Source organism: Diospyros lotus, chromosome 8 (genome assembly GCF_014633365.1).
Source record: "Diospyros lotus cultivar Yz01 chromosome 8, ASM1463336v1, whole genome shotgun sequence".
Classification (NCBI taxonomy): Eukaryota; Viridiplantae; Streptophyta; class Magnoliopsida; order Ericales; family Ebenaceae; genus Diospyros; species Diospyros lotus.
Genome location: NC_068345.1, coordinates 39,844,281 through 39,863,166, shown reverse-complemented (window position 1 = coordinate 39,863,166; position 18,886 = coordinate 39,844,281). Strand labels below are relative to the sequence as shown.

General features: G+C 35.6%; 1 protein-coding gene across 6 annotated transcripts; it reads right to left on the bottom strand.

Moving 5' to 3' along the window:
- Positions 1–598: 598 nt before the first annotated feature.
- Positions 599–14,322, bottom strand: LOC127807830 (katanin p80 WD40 repeat-containing subunit B1 homolog KTN80.4-like). Of its 6 annotated transcripts, XM_052345958.1 has the most exons (19): positions 14,010–14,321; positions 13,106–13,236; positions 12,513–12,630; positions 11,964–12,190; positions 11,766–11,868; positions 10,112–10,182; positions 9,824–9,898; positions 9,596–9,739; positions 9,275–9,455; positions 7,819–8,337; positions 6,834–6,890; positions 6,617–6,753; positions 5,045–5,170; positions 4,654–4,728; positions 4,425–4,537; positions 3,216–3,332; positions 3,039–3,107; positions 982–1,090; positions 599–848 (listed from the first exon to the last, which is right to left on the bottom strand). In XM_052345958.1, exons 1-18 carry the CDS (start codon positions 14,032–14,034, stop codon positions 1,030–1,032), a joined length of 2,349 nt encoding a protein of 782 aa, XP_052201918.1. In that variant the 5' UTR covers positions 14,035–14,321; the 3' UTR covers positions 599–848; positions 982–1,029. The 6 variants fall into 6 exon arrangements, with proteins under 6 accessions (XP_052201918.1, XP_052201919.1, XP_052201917.1 ...); XM_052345959.1 differs by having other exon boundaries at positions 599–1,090; positions 7,819–8,331; positions 14,010–14,322; XM_052345957.1 differs by having other exon boundaries at positions 599–1,090; positions 14,010–14,320.
- Between the last annotated feature and the right edge of the window lie 4,564 nt (positions 14,323–18,886).

The window sequence follows — 18,886 nt, the reverse complement described above, 5'->3', positions numbered from 1 at the left end:
ACCCAAATAGGATGTATTTCTTAATCCTAAAAGCATCGGTCCACACTTTTGGCGTGTCAACCATGCCTAATGCCATGGCCCCGGCCTTGGGACATTTCTAATTTCGTCCTAAGAATGCAGCCATGAATAATTGCTGGGGTACCCCAAAATTTGTTTGGGTGGATAATGCTGCATGTACAAATGGGTTCCCGGGGGGGCGCAGAAAGTACTGGGATTTGCCACATGCCGCCGCTTCACAGGCCACAAAGCTCATCGTCAATGGACAAATCCATGATGCATGGCCATGGCCACACTGTTCTTTACCTTTAAAAGGTCATTGACGTTGAGGCATCCTCCACTTTATGTGTATCAGCTAGCTGCACAGTTCAATCTTAACCACACCCCCCACCCCACCCCCCCCCCCAAAAAAAAAAAAAAGATTATTAGTATGGAGTTAAAGAATACCCTTTGCGTAAGGCACAACTCTCTCTGACTTGCACCCTATGTGAGACGTCCCGTCCCAATAAATGTACTTGATGTTATACGAGTGGCCCATTAACATTAATTCTCCCCCAATCCCACGGCATCTTTATCACACTGGTAAAATGAGATCAAGATAGATGGAATATATAACATTGAATTAAGAGAGCATTAAGGTGTACAACAAATATACATCATGCTTTTGGCAGATTACATTACATACAAAAATGAACAAACAAATAGAGAGATGATCGCTAGTAGAAGGGTGGGGTGCACTGCCAATTGATCCATCTATTGTGAGATATAGATTGCTTCCTCAACAAGTAGTGCAGATAGATGAATCAGGTGTGCCTCAAGCTTCACCTTTTTAAAACTTGGGAAACTTCAATCTAGGCCATGGAGAAAGAGCATGTAAGATGACATTAGCAAAATGAAAGCAGTAATGCAAAATTGCGCGAGCCAGCCTCGATATAGGCATGGTTCTGTCCCATATGAATGTTGTTAAGAGGGTAATAAGCCTACTACTGCATTACTCTTCAGCGGCAATGCATCTGATTGTGGCATGGTGGATCATGAGTCTTGAAGAACCAGATTTAATTGTTGAGCGGATTTTGCCAGTAAACTGCCCCTCCTGCGGAAAACAGCATTAAAGAAAGTTAAAAGAGACTGAACAACAAAAACTTGGGCTGTGTTCTCTTTGTTGTTTTCAAGTCATTTTTAGTTTTTAGTTTTTTAAAATAATGAAAACTCGTTCTCTTTACTGTTTTTAAAAATACATTTTTGAAAACAAAAAAAAAATTACAAAAAAAACTTAAAACAACAAAAAGTTGTTTTGAGTATTTCATCCAAAACAAACTCAAAACTCAAAATACATTTATTTATTTATATTTTATTATTATAATAAGAAAAAATATTATAAAATTCATTAACTTTAAAATGTATATATTTTTAATAATATATTAACATTGAATATTTTTAATTTACTGAATAATCAAATTTATTGAATAAAATATTATTAAAAAAATATTTTCAAAAGTTCAAAGAGAAGGCGTTTTTTAATTTTTTATTTTGAAAAATAATTTTTCAAAATTACAAAGAGAACGAGTTTTCAATTTTCTAAAAATAGACTATCAAAACAGAAAACTGAAAATGAATTTAAAACTCAAAATTGAAAATTGAAAAGTAAAGAGAACGCAACTTTAAGTTTTCTTGGCTACTTGAGGCAACAATAAAGCAAATCGTTTCAAATAATCAAGTAGGCATCAAAGGGTAGGAAAGATGAAATAATCAAACTGCTTTGTGAAGCTCTCATTTGTCAACCATAGTAAGAACGGACAGGGAATGTCACAGCACCCCGACTTAGCCACTAGCTTATTTTTATGGGGAGAAACAATTCCTGACATTCTTTTTCGTTTCACAATTACAATTTACAACCCTTTCCTAACATCATGGAAGCTTTCCAGATATAATTCTAATACTCGTACATATCCCCACAACTTCAAACAATGCTCCATATAATATGATGGATGCAAAAGGTGTAAGAGACTGAGTAGCATAAACACAAAAATAAAACATGAATACAGACACAAAAACAAAACATGGATAAAAACAACAGACATAATAGAACCTATGGATGCTAGAGAACATGGCATGAATTACCATGTATATGCATATACGTACAACACATACTGCATAACAAAATTACATATATGTAGGAATCCACTTAACAAAAAAGGAACGGTCCATGCGTATATGCAGCATTTTACTGCTGCCTGTTTCTTCCTATATGTGCTCATATCTTCATCCCTATGTTTTCCCTATATCAGAAGATACTATTGCATATTCTTCTAGGAAAGGATTTAAGATGGGTTTTTTAGGGTGAAACACATCCCTGAGAATGCTGATACTACTCTGATGGGATTCACTACCTAGCTTTAGTTAGCAAGAGTTTCCAAAGTACACATGAAATTGAAAATTTCCTTTCTAGATTTAAGGAATGCCAAGGTTGTTTCGACATGTTACCCAAAGCCTTCAAGCAGTGTCAGTATCTAACATGTATGCAAACAAAAACTTGGTTCATCCTTGCAAGTTATGGTGCGACTTAGCAAATACACTTCTCAACAATACAGTTAAACAACCTAGATGGCAGACATCAAAAGAAGTCATTGGGCAAGGCAGATCCCCAATAGGTTCCTGATACCACATTTCATTGCACAGGTAAATAAGGACTGGATAACAGGCTAGGCAACACTAGAGCAAAGGCAGTAGATTTGAACACCTAAAAAAAAAACTTTACACTTTCCAACAATTAGGATTCAGGAACAAGTCATTTGCAGAGAAAGCAGGCACCTGGCTCAACAGAAAGCAACCTAAACATGTGAAAATCCTCCAACCACAGTTCCTTTCATTCAACGGATAAGCCATTTGCATTTAAGTTTCACCCAAGCCTGATGTAATAACTAGATTTTGATCACCAATTTTTCACAGGGTAAAGAGTAGAAGGCAATTGCCAAACACCACAACCTGATTTTCTTACACTTGACAAATTGATAAAACAAGAGTCCAGGCAGCCTCTTTACCTTACAAGGATTGGAAGAATTTTTTGAATCTTTTGAAGCTGGAGAAAGCATTGATTACAGCATTCAAGCCTGTAACAAAAATTTTCAAGTACATTTTAGTGCCATATGCAATTATATTGATAACCTCACATTTAAATGGGGAATAACAGTAAAGAGACAGCTTAGATGCTTTCATACCTTTGCTCTGCCTGAAGATCAACACCAACAGCTGGAGGTGCTGAAATGGTTGAGTGGACTACTGGCCCAAAGACTGCTACAAGCTTCAATAGCATCTCCAGGGAAATATTGGCATGCCTACAAAACAGTGGGTACGATATGTTGCAATCCAGGAATTAAGAAAATATTTTGCTAATTCAATTTTTTTGATGACTTTCCTCAAGTTCTATGAATACTCATTTATGCCAATTGTTTGAAGCTAATACAAGCTTTGCCAAGTACCTCTACATAGGGTGAACTCTTTCTCTTCTATTGCACTTCTAGACAAGAATAAGCAAACTCCAAACAAGCCATTCAGTTTCTGAAGGACTGAGTAACTTCAATTTTCTATACTTGCAGCTTGCTTTGATGTTGGGTTGGGGGGGGGGCGCGGGATTGGCAGTTTCACAATCTAGTTATTGAGAAAGCATTCTCCCTTCTTAGATCAAAGAGGTATTCTCAATTAGAAGAAAGTTACTAGAAGAAGAAAGAAAGAAAGATTGCATTCCAATATATAAAGGTGGCAACAACAAGGTTGCTCCTCTGTGACTGGCAGGTCACAGGTTTTGTTAGACAGTTGGCATTTCAGTTCCAGCTTACTGTTTTTCCGTTTGTTATTTTAGTCATTTTCTCATTTGACTTTGTCAAAGTTAGTTGCTTAATTATCTAAGCTTAGTGGACGATAGTGGCTGTTAGTGGCAGTTCTTTCTCAATTTGTTTCATCCACTCTCTGATCGTGGCTGCTAGATAGGAAAGTTTGTTATTTTCTACTTGTACAAATTCTGCAGTTTGAATGAATTAAATAGGCTGGAATTTTCAAACATTTGATCTACAATTCTGAAACTACGGTTGTTCCGTTTCAACTTTCAACAAGTTTGGGCTGTGGAAACCACCTCTTCGCAAAAAAAGCAAGTGAAAGGTGCATAAAAATATGACCCTTGTGAAGCAGGGAGCTTTGTGCACAGAGGACACACTTTTCATATGTGTGGCAGCAACTTAGAATGTATAACACAACTAGTTGGGTTAGACAATGTAGTATAGGTTTACTGTAGACTGTAGATCATATCTCACAAGTTATGCCAAAAGGCCATAGGCTGTAACAACAAACTACAGAGGCACCCCAACATCCCGTGTCAATTCTCATTTCTCCAAACCCAGAAACATTAAGTCTGCTTCTTATTAGAAGTTTACCTTTCTATCTTGCTATTCAATAAACTGGAAAGCACAGGCAGCAAGTAAGAGAACAGATCTAAGGTGAGAATCTCCATTTTCTCCATGAGAAGACCAATCAATTCTGCTTGTACCTACACCAGGCACAAAGGCACACAATTTGGACAATTAAACAATCATGAAATTGTTTAGCCATAGGAACATAGGAAACAGAACCAGTAACAGACTCATTTATCCAATAAATACCCACAGAATGATCAGGCAACTTCCGTACAGCATCTATAGCACCCTTAATATCATTCCGCTCCCAAAAATGCTGCACTACCTGCAATAAATTATAAATTATGTTACTTTGCAGCCTTATATAAAACAAGATGCAGGGAGGCAATTTTATCTAAGTGGCAACAACAGTACACCAAAGTGGAATATCAGATGCAATCAAGTTCGTCAATCATTACAAATGTCTTGCAGCATCTAGAAGTTTCTGGAAACTGACACTAATTTTCATTGACACTCAACAGTTACATCCCAGCAGTCATCTTACATAAATGTTAATCATTTCAAGCTGGACAAGACTAGAGCAGGAAAATTATTTGCGCCAACAAGAGAAATAAACATCTCAATGGACCTGCTAAACTTACCTGTAATTTTGTCAAGCGGGATCGAAGGGTACTTAAAAATACATCATGATTTTGCATCAGATCTTCAATAGCATTGCCACCATCCATGGATGTCAATGCCCTTCCAGTTATTTGTGGATGTCTATTCTGTAAGTTACCAAGAAGCTTGATGAATATTTGCAAGACAATTCGACAAAATCAAAGAACATGTCTGCAGTAGATGAGGGGGGAAATTACAGAATACGGCAAATCATCCTTTATAAATTGCAGAATGAATATTGGTTCCATTTAAACCTGACCAATTTCTGTCTCTCTCTCACCTCTGTCTTTCTCCTAATATAGCATGCACACATGTAACAGTGGTACCTGTAACTCTATTTGCATATTTTGTTTATTGTTATTTATATATTAGTATGAATATACCAAACACAATCTTCTCTCTATAAATTCAGATGATGATTTTATTAAGCCAACAATATTTCAATCATTTCAGCACGACCACCAATATGGAAGAACATCTCTTGAATGCAATTTTCTATTTCTTGTTCTCGTGAAGTTTTAGTTGAATGGCATTACTTTGTCTCAAAGGATCGACTTTTCATTTAAATAGAGTTTTTTGAAAGAAAAATATATTAAAACTATCTGCACCAATACGTTATATGTGGGGGATAATTCAAGGCAACTAGAAACAGCAAGGTAAAGATAGCCAGATCTGTACTGTTGGTTCTGCAAGTTGGACAAGATCGAGTTAAAACATAATATTTTAATTTCTTCTTTTTCCGCTAAAGTATTCATATTTCATTTTTTCATGAATTGATAAATGCATAAAGGGTAAAATAGTAAGAACGATTCCTTATCTTATAACTTTAATCATGCACTTAGATGCCAGGACCCAGGACCCTGGTGTAATTTGATACTTTAGTGCAATAAAGACTATGATAAAACAATAGCTTTGGCCAAAGGAGAAGAGATAATGGCTTCTATATACTAAGGGAGCATTTGTTAATCAAGATATAGGGTGAAAAAGTCAAGATATGGGATGCATCCCAGACTTCTATCATTTTCAACATATTTGTTAAGCTTATCTGACCATTCTTGAAAAAATCATCTTGTGATCTCTTATCTTGATTTTTCAAGATATGCATATTTCTCCTCCCCTTCAAGATAAGCATATCTTGGTCCCTACATATAAGAAAAAATGATGCATGTGTCCTCTAATGTATTCCAAAGAATTTAACAAACAGTTTGATAAAAATTTTGGAATGCTTCCCAACTCTATCTTAACCATTCCATATCTTGATCCGAAAATCATTCCAGCTTTATCTTGATACTCTCTTATCTTGCTCATTTTAACAAATGCTACCTAATGTGATGATAAAATGTAGTCTAGTAATTCAAAACATCCTATATGTCTACGTTCATCTCAGATTGACATCATCAGCTTCTACGTACTAATGTGATAATGATAAAATCTAGTCCACTGATTCAAAATATCCAGCATGTCTATATTCATATCAAATTGAAATCAGATCAATTATCTATTCCCTGATTCATCATGGTGACAGAAAACTATTCAAGATGGGAAAACCTTACTAGATCGGGAGCTACTGTAGCTGTCTCGTGTATTGTATGAGGGGTTGTATTGGGTTCCTGAATCTCATCAGTACTTGAGCTCTCTCTCCTTTCAAACCTCTCAACCAAAGAGCGGGTTCTTCCTTGTACAACTGCCACTGCCAAACAAGGAATCTAAATGAATTATTATATACAATGTGAGCTTCCAAAACTGCATATACAGAATTTGATAGCAAACCTCCATTCACAATTTTAACTGAATTTTTTGCTTCAGTGCCATTGATGGATTCATTGCCTGAATGTAATAGAGAATCAAATTAATACATTAACTAATAGATTGAGTACATATCAAAGGCTTATAGTGGCTGTCCACAGTTGAACACATAAGAAATAATATGTCAAAGGAGAAATCAATTTTAGAACATTTATAGGAAGTTATTTTTAATAATTTTCATACATTACTTGGTGAAACTTGTAGTTTTATATGCCAATACCCAATTATGGAACCAAAACAAGATGGATCAAGAAATCATAATCTTTTAACAACACTTTTTGGAAACAAATTGCCAAACCAGTTTTCATCAAGTAGTTTCCAACTTGTATGTAGACAAAATAAAATAGACTCCAGAGATATAACACTTATGCAGTAAGCTGTAAGCTCTAAGCAAAGTTCAATCTAAATAATGCAGACTTAGATAATGCAATTGATGAAGAATGTCCAGATTTCATTTCTTCAGATAAGCAAGATGAGTATAATCCTTACTGATATAGGACACATGACAGTCAAGAAACAGAAAATTCATTAAAATCATCTATGGCTAAAATGATGAGTGATTAGAACAAAGGGAACTTTTGAGAAAGCTAAATAGTTAGGAAAAGGTAGACTCAACCAGTAAACGATTAGCATGCAACCTGAATTGAGAACCAAAAATGCTGCCTATGTAATGAAACAATTTACTTAAGCCAATGACTCCATACATGTTGGTCTAATTCTAAGAAAAATATGGCCCTTCATAGGGCAGAATGAAAAACGCGGAGTTCTAGCAAAATTTAAATAATGGGGATACAGCTGTATAAACTAGAGTAGAGGTAAAAATAAGCAATACAAAAAAAGAAAAAGAAAAAAAAGAAACAGACACAAGGGAAGAAACTAGGCAGGAAAAGGAAAATTATGGTTGCAAACAATTAAAGATCAAATAGCGGTTGAGGAACAAGAACTTAACAGTTTTCTTGATTGGATGGTGTCTGTGGTGACAAGATTTTTTCAAACTTCTCTGCAACACTCTTGATAGTCAAATGATTTTTGAAAGAGGTTTCTCTATCATCATCATGAGTTACAACGTTGTCATGTGAGCTCAGATCCACTGCAGTAGCATCACTTGTTTTAGAAACAGATTCAGATTCAACAGGCACTGACATCCTCTCCATATCAAATTTAGAAGCTGATGGCCTCCGTACATGATTTGGTTTGAATGCTGTAACAGAGCTGCCCCTAGCAGGTGTAACAGATTCTCTTCTAGAATTTCCAAAATCTTTTCTATCAAGACTGTCCCGAGGAACAATGCTAGGCACTGTGAAGGATTTACTGTTTGTTTGCCCAGTAGTTTTCACATGCATACCAACTGCAGGACCCTGCTTCTGGGCAAGTAAACTGTTCACTTCCTTGGGATCTGATGGGGGTACAACTTTAGGAGATGTATACGACCCAACTCTTTTTGAAGCAACTGGATTTGCTCCTGCAGCTTTGCATAGAAGAACATGTCAGAGGAAATGGAGAATATAATTGCAAAGAGAAGTGGAACACGGAACTGCAGAGAATTTGTTCAGCAAAAATAAAATCCCAGCTTCAGCAACTAAACAAAGATTAGACTGATCCAGCATTATATCAGACAAGTACAGGTCAGGCTTACCCATAAAAATAACCCAGAAAAGACAATTAAATTAGGCATGTACTTCATTCAGAATGATTGGTCTGGGTTGGTCTTGAATTAAACCCAGGGTGGAGATAAGAGTTGTCCTTTTGGACCAGGTCAACTTCTAGGATGAACAATAGCCGCTCAAGTTAACATCATACAAACTAAAGTATGTCTCTGAAGTCAGGAGAGATGCATGGCCAAAATAAGACACTGACATGGAAAGAGATCATCTAGGAAAAGTAGATGGTGAACAAATACTGATGGAAGGCAAAGAAATGAAAACAATATGAAGATAATTTCTGATGGCAGAAACACTTTCTGTTAAAAATTGACTGAATGGGAAGAAGCAAACATTTTATGCACCAGTTTTCTCTATTCTCCCTCTTTCACATGGGGTTCAGAAGGAATCTGAGATCATCAACAAAGAATATCCTCTACATAAATTGATATGTAAGAAAATATAATATCAGTTCAAGACAATTACAGCAGTTAAGACAAATTTATAACATATGAAGGACTACAAACAAAGTTGCATTAATGGACATATAAAAAAGAACAGCAGATATGTCATTCCAGATGCATGGGACAGAGGTGTAAGAGTTTAGTTAGTTGGTGGGAATCATAAAACGGAAGATCAGATCAACCCCTTCCCAATTTCTAAATCAACACCAACCTGCTAATAAACCAATTGGCATGAATAAACTAAATGTAGGAATTATTGCTAAGCTGCATTTAACAATCTCCTTGCAAAGATAAAACTTACTGTCCACGTATATATTCTTTATTTCCTTAGTCTCAGAATCTGGAGATAGGCAGCGCAAACTTGAGGCAGACCTTCTATGACTCCCAACTTTAACCAAAGGACTTTCCTGGATATCATATTTCTGCTCAGAGTGGCTATTTTGATCAGGTATACTGTGGGGGTTACCATATGGCTCAATAAGCTGACACAAACAAACATATTAAGTACTTCTGAGAAAAAGGGAACTGAATAAAAAATTTATGGGTAAAGAATGGAAAAACACAACTCCTGAATTGGCATAATTGATCGAGGAAGTTAGAAGAACCAGGTGAATGTGACTACCGAAATATCTGCTGCCCAAACAGCAACAGAATTCCCATAATAAGAGCAACCCAAGAGTTTCCCATCATGGATGCAGAGATCTCCCAGTGTTGACCATCCCATATCCACAGTATCATGACAAATTAATGGCTCCCATGAGTAAACCTGCAATTTAGGGGCATGGAGTTGTAAAGAATATTTCTTTTCCCTTAAAGAAACTTCTGAAATTTTAAACAAAGGGGTCAGGACCTTTAAACAATCATCCAACCCACAAAACAGGGTTCTACCATCAGGGTGGAATGCAATTGATCGTACTCCTGTAGCCTGGATGACAAATAAGGAAATAAGAAAATTTTGAACAACACACCAAGCCTTATTCCTACTAGGTGGGTCAGCTAGTTGCCAAACGTAGTTTCAGTTGACAAAAAAGAAAAATCAATTCTTTATAGGACTTTGGTAGGCAAAAGAAAAAACAAATTTTAGAGAGGTTTAGTTCCAAGATTATCAATGACATTAGAATCACAAAAGCACACGTACCTCAGGTCTGGTAGATCCAATCAATTCAAAGGTCTCCAAATCCCAAAATTTCACTGTTCTATCTGCTGAACCTGGAAAATAGCCCATGAAAGGTAGTTTCTATACACTTGACATACTTGAGCAATCAAAAACACAAGAACCAATCTCAAGGCAAAAAGCTGCCAATTTTCAGTAGAATTATTAGGTAACGTGTACAAAGCCATTTTACTTCTGCAATCCAACAGTTATATGCAACTAAATAGATTATTAACAGGTCACCCCACAATCCCTCCCTAACTCTGGCACAAAAAGAAAAGAAAGGAAAAAAAAATAAAAAACAGAGACAGACAGAACATGCCCTACCTGAAAAGAATCCATCTCGGCAAGAGCAACCTTTCAACTCTTTACCATTAAGCTTGAACTAAATAAAGCAAAATTCTGCTATCAAATACAAGCTGAAAATTGCATGTTCTCGCTCAGCCATTAGGCACGAACATATATCCAATGAATGAATAAATTGCTTTAATTGTTCATTCATTGAATTTTAGATTCAATAAGAGGTAGGCACTGGTCAAAATTCATGAACACACTGCCATAGAATCACAGGCACTATGGTTTCGTTTTTAAATATATCCATAGATAAAAATTTGCCTTTCCTCATTGAAAAGGTCAATTTGAATTAAAATCACATGGCATAGTGATAGCTCTTGTAAATATATGCCCATCCCTTCCAATTACCCATCAGAGATACGCTTCCACGAACTCTTGAGAGGTCAGGCAAAATTGAAGGACATGAGAGGTAAAACTTGATCTGGACCAAAAATGTAAGTGACCATGCAAACATATGCAAATGGGGTAATGTGGTGAATTATTTATTAGTGTATGTTGTTATGTTGTAATATTGAATTGGACTGAGGATATATATCAGAGAGAGAACATGTGTAGTAAGATGGCCACATTGTATGAATGTGACAGAGAGACTTGACCACATCTTACTCTCTCACATCAGAGGACTCAACAATCTGAAGTTGCCCTGGTTTAAAATTAACACGAGTACACTCTTAAATAATGCATCATTTAAGGATTCTAAATATTTTACTATGCCTTAGTTTTGGATTCATAAATTTGTGGTTACTGCAACTTTAGAGGTATTTGTGATCTTAGCAACAAAAAACATTGGATAAATTAAATTTCATATGTAGCAGTGGTGCATAGATGTCCACATTGTTTGAATGCGAGAGACAAATTTGACCACAACGTACTCTTGTACAGCAGAGACAGACTCAACAATCTGAAGTTTCCATGGTTTAAAAATAATGCTTCGAGTACACTCTTACATAATGTATCACTTAAGGATCAAAAATAGTTCCATGCTTTAGCTGAGGATTTATTAATTTGTGGTCATAGTAAATTTAGAGGAATCTGTGATCTTTGCACAAATACATAAAGAATCAGATAATTAAATGTCATATGTTGCAACAATGCATGCTGAATGTATGAGGTGATTCTACATCTTCAATGATATAATAAACAAAATATAAAGTGATTGGGGGCTGGGAGTGGGGGGGTGGAACTAAAGAGAAAGTGGGAACAATTAAACCAACAATAGTTGAACATCGGTAACACAGCAAGAAGGCTTCAGGATAACATCCCTGTATTGGCGCTACATACAGACCTGTTGCCAAAAGGAACTCAAGGGGATGGAAATCAATTGAGCGAATATGTCCTTCGTGGAACTTAAAATCATGCAACAGCTTTCCAGCAGTTAGGTCCCACACCTGTCCAACAAAACAGGCGACTATGTTTCAAAACTAAATAAATGAACAAAGCTTCAAGATGAGTTACAGCAGCAAATCCAGTGTCCCATCATTACCTTCACAACATTGTCAAATCCTCCAGAAACCACCCACCGACCATCAGGAGTGAATTTTATGGTACTGATTCCTCGAGTATGGCCCTTGTATGTGTGAATGCATCCTTTCTTTCTGATATCCCAGATCTTTAGATTAGTATCCATGGCACCAGAGGCAAAAAATTCACCAAATGGATGGAATTCAACAGCAGTACAATTGGATCTGTGTCCGGTAAGAGTGCGAACCACTACACTTCAGGAATAACAGTAACTGAAATTAGGGAAAGCCACCTCATATCTGTATAGTTACAATAGATTGCACATGAGGAAGCTTCAGTTACAGAACATGGATATCCTAGTTCCACTATTTGATGAACAGGAATTTGAGAATTACCCATGTGAGAGGATAACTACATTCTCCAATATCCATATGAGGCATGATGTGTCATAATTCATATATAATGAGTACTGACTTATGTCCTTTAGTTCACAGCAAGAGGACAATGCAGCACTGCATTCAATATAGGAGTCAGATTGTATTTCTGTGACAATAAAAAAACAGTAACTTACTCTTTGTTTCTTCCAGATCCCACAACTTTATGACACCAGCAGAAGCTCCAGCAAGAACCAAAACTTCTGTCGAATCAAATCCTAGAGATTCTACTGGGCTTGCATGACCACATAGGCTCTGCGAATATCACACAAGAAAGAAAACCCTATTTTATCATGTAAAGTTAAGAACTTTTTCTTGAGGAATGGCATAATATCATAGACTCTTCACATGCAGATAGTTGCATAGAAGAAGTAATTTAGTAGTGAAGCAACAAAAGGAAGTCATTTCAGGTGATTTATCCACATCATGCTCAATATTGGAATGAGCATATATTCAGCATGAATAGTAAGAAATGAATGCAAACTTAATGAAGTTTTATTAACTACATATATTCCCAAGAGAAAAAAATAAATAAATAAAACCACTGAGAATCCATCTTTCCTGTTGTCTCGACATATATCACTTTCTTACTTCTACATATTTGGACCTTCTTCCCATATTGTTTTACAACATTATCACTAGCTATGAACTGCATCAATGAAAAGTTTCCAATATATAAAGTTATAAACAACAGAATGCCATCAAGGATATGATAAACCTAAGAACTCACCATTAAAGCTGTAGGTTTGCCAATGGACCAAAGATTGACTTTTTTATCATCCCCACCCGTAATGAAAAGCCGAGTTGTCTTCTTCCCAACACTAAGACAATTCACACTCCCTGAATGAGCCACGAACTCTTCTATTTCAATTCAGTCAAGGAAGGCAATGGATTGAACGGGAATATGACACAACTCAACCAATTAGTTAAAATAGCCATACTCCACCTGTTTGGTTGCAAAGAAAATTCCAGCACAAGAAAACAGTAAATAAGTAATTGAACCATAAACTTTATGTTTGAATGCAAATGCCTAATGCAATTACTCGGGCTAACCGAGCTGAGCTAAAAACAATCATCCACGTCGTCATCGTCACAAGCCTTAATCTGACTAGATGGGGCCGGCTGAGCTAAAAACGCCTAAACAACCTAAATTGCCTCTATATTTTCTTTATTACTTCAATCCCTTTGTCTCTTGCAGCATTCCCGGCAGCCAAATGGATGTAAAATAAACAACAGCCAGAAGTCTGAACAATAAACTTCACAAAACAACACAGGTCAACCAATCAGCTAACCATCCAATCTCCAGACCTTGTTCCCCATTTGGTTGCAAGAAAATGCCCGACAATAAACCATGAACCTTGAATTCGATCATTCCAGATCCAATGAGCCTAATTCAACTACTTGTGCCAATCAACCAGAGCTAAAATCAACTAAACACGAAAGCGCTAAACTTTCTTCGTTTGAGCTCTCTCGGCAGTAAAGGGAGGGAAAAATGTAAGCTTCCCTTTGCCAAACAGCTAACAAAACATAGTTCAGATCACACAAAAGCAACAAAAAAAACCCTAAAATTCAGATCAAGAAGAGATAAGACCAGGAGCTCACTGCGAGCTCAAATGCATCAGGAAAAAGGATACGCAATTTGTACCCGCGCTTCGCCATTTTCCGACTGAACTCCGATTCAGAAACCAAAACGCAATATCAACCTGAAAAGTCGCCGTCGAAGTAATTTCTCCGTTTCAGGAAGTGAAATTCTGTAAGGAGACAGATCAGAAACCGCAATGCACCATGAATCTACTTTACAAATGCCTCTATTACGAATTCAAAGAGATTCACAATCGGAGCTGAGGCTTTTCACTGTTTTTGAGAAAACCAGCTTTTGGCTTTTGGCTTTTGGCTTTTGGCTTCTGGCTCCCGGAGGAGTAACAGAGAGAGGTGGAGTACGTACGTAGGCAAGTTCTTAACTGTTTCTGTCAAGTTTCTCGACGAAATTACCCCTCTGCTCCTCTCCTATTCTGCCTGTTTGTGAAATTACACTAGCGCCCGCTTGGGAACAATTTTCTGCCTCGCCGACCCTCAAGTCTCTGTTTTTTTCACTTTGTACTATTTATTCAGTTAACGATAATATTCTGACCGATAAAGTCCGTAAAATATATGGCTCCACGACAAAAATTGATCAAAATATCTTAGTATCGGTACTTGTTGCAAACTTTAATATCATTATTCGTATTTAATTTATTTTTGGGGTTGGAATTTAATATTATAGTTAGGTCATTATTTTAAGAAATATGTTATTGGATTTGGAATTTTTTTTATTTTTTTCTATTTTATTGAAAAAAAAAAACACAAAGCATAACCATGTTATATTAGGGTAAACCCCGAGACTGACGATGAAAAACTAAAAAATAAATAAAAATTAAATTATCAATATATTTACATTTCCAAATATAAAAAAAAATCTTCACAAGACTTCATTTTGAATTTGAAATTCTCGATCAATATATGTTTTTTCTCCCTGAATATTATAAGTTTTTTTGACGTAAATATGAACATTGTGACGAAAACACCTTATTACTCACCAAATAGAGACTTAGAAAATACCACAATTAACTTTAAATGTCTCAATTCTTTAAACATTTTAAGGTTTCTGACGCAAATATTGGCATTTGTGATAAAGACATCCGATTACTCGCCTAAAAAAATATTTAGAGAGGATAATGAACATTATTTGTAATTGTCAATTCATAAATATCCCTAAATATTATTTAACTTTTGACACGAATATCAACATTTGTGAATAAAACACCTAATTACTCACCAAATAATAACTTATAGTACAAAAGGATGCTTGTATTTCAAACCACTGCTTTACATGAAAGTTAGTATTTGTAATGTGAAGTCATAGTTATGTAGTGTTTATTAACTAAAATATAGATCGGAAAAGATAAAATATGGAAAACATTTAAAATTTTTGTACTTTTCAATATATTTGTTAAACTTTTATATTGATTATTGAAAAAGAAGTCACGTGATTTCTTATCTATCATTTTTTAAATATACCTATCTTTCCCTCCTCAAGATAAATATATTTTGGATCTTATAAATAGATAAAAATGACAAATATGTCCAATACATTCTGAAAAATTTAACAAACAGTTTGATAAAAATCTTGAAATGTGTCATAATCTTATCTTTAATTATTCCATATCTTAGTTTTAAAAACATTCAAATCTTATTTTGATACAATTTTATCTTATTCATTTTAATAAATTTTACCTTATTAAATAGTTCAAAACAGAGAAGTAAGGTAATTCTTTTATTTTTAATCAAAGAAACATTTTATTCTTTATTCTGAATATTCTATGACTTGGAAAAAAAAATAAAAAGGAGTTCCCAAAAGGTCTTCATCCAACAACCTCTGTCTATGAGTCTGTGTTCGATTCTGTTAACAAACAAATAGATGGGGTCGGTTGAGGAGGTGGTTTCATTGGCTTTATTATGTAATGTGGAAATGGAAGCCCAAACTTGGCAATCAATCCATGTGGTGGTCTAACTAGTAGTATTATAATGCAATTTGCACTGACAAATATATAGTTGGTGCTCACACCATCCCATCGTGCATGTCACCTACCTAGAGATCTTAACACAAAATACATTATAGAGATTAATTAAATGGAATTTAGTCTGTCTTCATGTTTCTATTCATAAGAGAAGAGATTTATGGTAAGGAGAATCTCTAACACAACTCATATATGAATTTAGAAGCTTAGTGACGTGAGGATATGTACTCTTAAAAGAAAGTTTGAGCAAAATTGAGGTAAAGTTAAGATGGTTAATATTGTATGAAGGGGTGCTTTAAAATAATTAAAAAAACAATCCTCATCTTTCTCAAGAAAGATTAATCGATACTTAAACGAAGAAAGATTCATAGAATGTGGTGTGATAAAATAAAAGAGTAAAATTGACTTTTATGCAACATGGTTGACATCAATCCAACCCATCAAGATAATTATCTCAAAATCTTCGTAAAATGTTAGTCACGAATAGAAAGTTATTTCTTCAATTCAAAACGAAAGTTTCTTCTTCTTTTGTCACTATTATTTTATTTTTTTTGAATATGTTCGCATTTAATTTATTTTTCTTCACGAGGTAATGTATTAAAAATAAATAATCATAAATAAATTTTAAATTCGCGTAACCAACATAAACTAGATTAAAAATTGAGATGGTTGGTGATGAGAACTTAAAAGAAGGCATTGACTTGTGCTTAGGGGGTCATGGCAGCCATGATCACATTACAATAATAATTGTCAGTTGGGGAGGAGGAGAAGGGAGGTTGGATGAGGAGGCTGGCTTAAGACAAAGACAAGAGATGGGGCTGCACTGCAGACTGCAGCGCCCGGCCTTAGAATGTGTGGCACATGCAAAAGACAGACATTACATGAATGATGCTGCAAATGTACGCCACGCTTTAAATTCAAGAATCATGATGCAAACATGCTGTGCCCTTTTACTAGGAATAACCAACCTGTGGTGGGTTTGTTTCCACGTGTCAGTCCACTCGTATAGCTCATCAGACCCTTTACAGCTTGATACTTCGATGCCACAACTTAATCCCAAATCAATAATCACTTCAAATATATTATTTATTATCGTTAACTTATAAGTAGTCATTACTCATATATATATATAAGTGGAGGTAGGCAAGGGGTGTTGATTTAGTCCAGATTAATCCGATTAAGATTGGAATTGAATCGGATTCATTTGATTTGATCTAAAAATACATTCTTTTAAAAAATATCCACATTTAATCTGCACCCTCATGCACGCTTCTCTAGAAGGAGAAGATGTACATAATATATATTTTAAATTTTAAATTTTAATATATTATATATTATTATACAAGCACAATAGTCTTGGCAACAATGGAATCAAGGATTGTTGTGAGCTTCTTCCATATTAGAAAGGCAATAGTTTGTGATAGGTACCTATGATGTACAGAAACAGTTCGGAGATGTCGTTTCGATGTTTCTGAATCGTTATTGTTTCGAAAATGGGAAAAAACGGCCCGAAACGTTTTCGGGCCATTTATATAATTTTCAGAAACTTTTGGACTGTCTCAGCAATTAATAAGTTTTGCTGGGAATGCATTTCAGCCGCTTCCAACGGCTTGAAAAAAAGCCCTAACTCCCTAATTTTTTCCTCTCCTCCTCCTCATCTTCTTCCAATTCAAGTTTGATCGCCCTCGCCACCATCTGCTTCCAGTCCAGTTGCTTCGTCGCTCTCATCGCCATCTAGTTCGTCGCTCTCACCGCCGTCTGATTCATCGCACTCGCCGTCAGCTTCATCGTACTCGCCATCTGGTTCGTTTCGATGCTCGTCGTTGTCTGCTTCCAACGCCTCGCTTCGTGCCTTCGCCGTCGTGCCGTCATCGCCCTCGCCATCGTGTTGTCTTCTGCTTCGTCCCCGTTGTCGCCATCTGCTTGGCATTTGTTTCCCACTTGTAAGTAATCTCCCTAGCTGCATCCCTCTTTGTGACTTGTATGAGCAAATGCAATTACAGTGTTGGCTTGTATAGTTGTATATATTTAATTCAAGTAAGTTTTGTATGCAATTACAGTGTTGTATGTGCAATTACAATGTTGTATGTTTATTGTTTATATTTGAATTTTTTTATTTTTTTATATTAAAAATTATATTTATAAAAATACCTTTATATTTTTTAAATTTATAGTTTATCCCGCGTTTCCATTTTCTACCTTTTAAGAAAAATATCATTTCCGCGTTTCCGTTTCCTATCGAAAACATATTTCGTTTCCATTTCCGTACAACCTAACTCATCACCTAGCATTTCAAGGGTTGATTTATTTTTTTTATAAGTGCAATAACATGTGCTTTTTATAGGTAAAGAGCATGCAGAGTCTCAGATCAGAATGTGATTTGAAACTGTCTTTTCACTCTTTAATTTGTTCAGTCTCTTCAAGAATTTACTTTGGTTCACATTTGACGCCTCACTCTAAAATGGATTCAATGAAGTCATTTTCTGTTATTTGTTGTAAGTTAATTTTTCTTTATTTACTTGTGTTATGACAGGAGTGTAATGCCCCGGCATTGCCTGTGTACTGTCTTTTTTGGCCCGATTCCACCCAATTTCAGACTAGACCGGAAACTAGTTATGATTAATAAGTGAACCAAGGACCAAACCAGTTAGTCCGGATTAATTTTTTAGTTTGGACTTAAATTTAAACACCCCTAAGCATAAAGATCCATGGTGATGTAAACCGTATTAAAGCTAACCCAAAACCACTACTGAGTAAAAGGCAGACCAAAACGGTATTTTAGATTAACTTAGGATGGGATTAAGATATGTGTCAAGATTCTAGAATTTAGAGGAAAGTTTATAATGTCCCATACCGATAGTGTATTGGAGAGATTTTGGGTTACGTTACTTGGACCTATGACCTTAAAAATTAGCTACATACTTTTAGGCCAAGAGCTGTAGTGTCACGAGTGA